The sequence below is a fragment of the Arachis ipaensis genome, chromosome B03, assembly GCF_000816755.2.
Source record: "Arachis ipaensis cultivar K30076 chromosome B03, Araip1.1, whole genome shotgun sequence".
NCBI lineage: Eukaryota > Viridiplantae > Streptophyta > Magnoliopsida > Fabales > Fabaceae > Arachis > Arachis ipaensis.
Genome location: NC_029787.2, coordinates 130,612,780 through 130,616,219, shown reverse-complemented (window position 1 = coordinate 130,616,219; position 3,440 = coordinate 130,612,780). Strand labels below are relative to the sequence as shown.

At 30.8% G+C, this 3,440-nt stretch overlaps 1 protein-coding gene across 1 annotated transcript; it reads left to right on the top strand.

Annotated features, from left to right (window-relative positions):
- Window positions 266–1,452, top strand: LOC107631599. Its single transcript, XM_016335091.2, has 2 exons — window positions 266–727; window positions 960–1,452. The coding sequence occupies exons 1-2, from the start codon at window positions 518–520 to the stop codon at window positions 1,089–1,091; spliced, it is 342 nt and encodes a 113-aa protein (XP_016190577.1). The 5' UTR covers window positions 266–517; the 3' UTR covers window positions 1,092–1,452.

Below are 3,440 nucleotides of genomic sequence, written 5' to 3'. Positions count from 1 at the left end.
ATAATTGATATAATTTAATAAATATAGGACTTTAATTTTCCATTTTTTAATAAAAACAAAAATGATTAAAATCGTAATTTACTTTGATTCTTAAAAGTATAACATAACCAAATTGAACCAAACAACATGTTTGGATTAGCTTTTTAATGATTGGTTAATTGAAAAGACTCACAGCCCATGGTTTTAAAAAGTTGTAATTGTGTTGATAGAGTAAGAAGAAAGGCTATTTAAGAAAAGGAATAAAAAAGCAAGGGCAACCGTTGGCCTCCTCAAAATATTGCTGGCTATTAGGAACAAAACAATCCAAAACCCACCCTTTATAAACTACTTTGGGATATCAACTATTATTTTATTCTTTTTTGGCACTTTCCCTATTGCCTTCTTAGTGTTCTTTCTCTCATAATTAACCAAGGGGGAGAACCACCAAGAAGGTATAGTAATAATTAACTTTCTTTGTTTCTTCATTATATTCTCTCAACCAAAAACAACAATTTGAGTCTAGCAATAATAATTGAACATGGGTAACTGTGGTGCCAAGCCTAAGACTAAGGAAGGTCTTGAGCCAATTGAAGAGGAGCCCGTGATGAACCAGAATGAGCTCAAGCATAAGGAAAAGAATGAAGATGAACAAGAAAATAATGTTGATACCATTAATTATAATAAGTTAGAGGAGATACCCTATAATAATGCTTCTGATCAGAAGTCCCTTCATAACTTGCTCAATGAGGTACTTGCATATTTAATTTAGTATTTTTCTCTACAATTTAAATTTTATTATTATATTGTTAGTAGTATGAAATTTCTTTACATACAATGCTTCTAAAGTAGTTTTCAGTATTCAGTATTCACCCCTGCATCAAGAATGTTACATCATTATATACTCTTGTTTATTGTAGTAAAATCTGAAAACTATGAAATTATCATCTTAAGAATAATATGTGGATATTGTATATTGGCAGAAGGAGGAGGAGGCACCAAAATCGGAGGCGGCAGAGGCGGAGGCGTCCGGCGTGGCGGAGGTGGTAAAGTTAGAGGTAGTAGAGCCCAAGGAGTTAAAGGTCATTCAAGAAGAGGCAAAGATTGAGGCCTAGATATAATAGCTAAGAACATGCACACCCTTTAAAAACATTAACTATAGAGATGGTTGTGATGCATGCTTTTAGCTAATAATAATAATAGTTATTATTATTTATTATTATTATTAATGATAATAATTAATAGCTATATATGATAACTTTTAGCTTTTCAGTTTTGAGCTTCAACAAGACTTTGATGACTTTGTTTGGGTTTAGGATTTGTTGATTTGATTTAGTAGCTGGGGGAAGGATGATTTTCCTCTCATACTAAAAGCAAGTGTGTTGTATGAATAATTATGTAATGTGAAACTTTATTAATTAATGCATGGCCAGGGTTAATTAAATAACGCCATTGGCATGTTTCCAAAGATTACAATTGAGGTGGCATTACATTTTTTTTTTAATTTATATTATTTGGTATTGCTCCAAATACAAGTATTTCTGTAATTAATTCTAACCAATAATTATTCAATAAAATAATTAACTTTTTTATCTCAATAATTATTCAATAAAATAATGAAGAAAAATAAAAAAGAACTGTTGAATGAGAGTTAACCGAAAAAAAAATAGTTTTCAATTTTTTCCATTTGCTAGATAGCATATATTACAAAATAAAACTTAACTAGAACTAAAATCAATCAACTTTTATTTTCTTTATTTTTAATTATTTTTTAAAACCTTTGTTTTTAATTATTTTTTTAAATCTTTGTCCATCTACTGGTATTGATTGATGGATTATTGTTGGTTAAGAAAAAAAAAAGTGTTGATTAATTACGTGCTAAAACCATATAACAGTGATAAGAGTAGTTATGGTTAATTGATGTCGGAGATAACCATAATCCAACAAGGAATTGAAGCGCGGTAGAGGAAGAAACATTCGGTGGAGGTAGGCAGAAAAATGTCTTAGTTTTCTTTATTTTAATTTAGAGTATTTATACTGAAATCAACTACTAATATAATTATTATAAATATATATATTAGAATACAAATATACATTAAAATTAAAATAAATTAAATTATACGTATATTTATATATAAATATATTGGTTGGTGATTTTGGTGTACAAATAGCATTATTTGAATATGATAATAAAGTTAAAAAAAACTAAAATTATAAAATAAAAAAATAAAAGAGACAGAGAATATTTAAAGGGGTGAAAGAGAAGTGGAATCGGAGTGGGAAGCATTTAAAAGGATGAAGGGGGAAGTGGAATCGGAGTGGGAAGTATTGAGATCGCAGGAGGGATGTTCGATGGGGAGGCCTTCCAATTCATCCTCGTCCAGAAATCGAAGGTGGTGCGCAGCAGTTTCGAGAGATCGGAAGTGGGTTTGGGATCAGGTTGGGGATCGATGGGAGTAGAAAGAGTGAGGTCAGTTGTGAGAGGTTGGAAAAGTGGAGAGCGAAGAGTGGTTGGATCAATAAAAGCGTCTTCAAGTTCGTCGTCTTCAGCTTCGAATCCCTCGACATGGTGGCGCTGTGACGTGTTCTGGAAAGGGAGAGACGGCGCTTGTAGTTGCTGTTAGCTTTCGATAGACGGTGACAGTAGGTGGCAGTTGAAAGGAAGAGGAAGAAGAAAAGAAGGGGAAGAAGAAGGAGGGTAGAACCGGTGCACTGAGGGTGGCAGCGGTCAGAGGTTGATGACAATAGGTTTCTGCATCGTCACTTCCTTCTTCCTCCTTTTGTTCTTTTTTTTTTGTTTGAAGAACATTAAACATCATTCCTTTTTATTTTTTAATTTTTTTTCCTGATTTTGGATCTAAAGTTTAGGTTGATGATTGCTGAATTGTTGTTAAATCTAAAATTTCTATTAATTTATTTTGGGAATGTTGTTGTTGTTGTTGCTATTGATTCATTTTGATTTTGTTGTTGCTGAAAATATGTTGCTGTTGCTAAATTTATTGAAATTGCTGAATTTGTTATTGAATTTGTTGTTACTGCTACTGAATTTAGTTTGTGAGTGAGTGATAATGAAAAAGGTGTAATGGTAAAGAAGGTGTAATGATGGTAGTAGTGATGGCTATGAAAAAATAAAGAGGGAGAGGGAGAGAGATGTAGCGACGATGATGATTATGCAGAATTGTCCGAAAGGAAGAGGGAAAGGGTAAGGGTAAAGAGGGTTTTTTTATTTGGGAGTCATTTAAATAAAAATGTTTTTTAAAAATTAAAATTAAATACATAAAATAAATTAAATTATATTATTTTTATTAAAATTAGACCGGACAAATTAATTTAGCAAAAAAATTAATAAATTAAATTTTGAACCGGTATAAATTAATATTTTTCATAAAAAATTACTATAATATCTCTATTATAAAACATAACTAAAATATTCCTATTATATATATATATATTAAATTCTAATC

Coding starts and splice junctions, on each gene's coding strand:
- LOC107631599 (XM_016335091.2), top strand. CDS start 518: ATGGGTAACTGTGGTGCCAAGCCTAAGACTAAGGAAGGTCTTGAGCCA. Junction 728..959: donor TTCATAACTTGCTCAATGAG/GTACTTGCATAT, acceptor GTATATTGGCAG/AAGGAGGAGGAGGCACCAAA.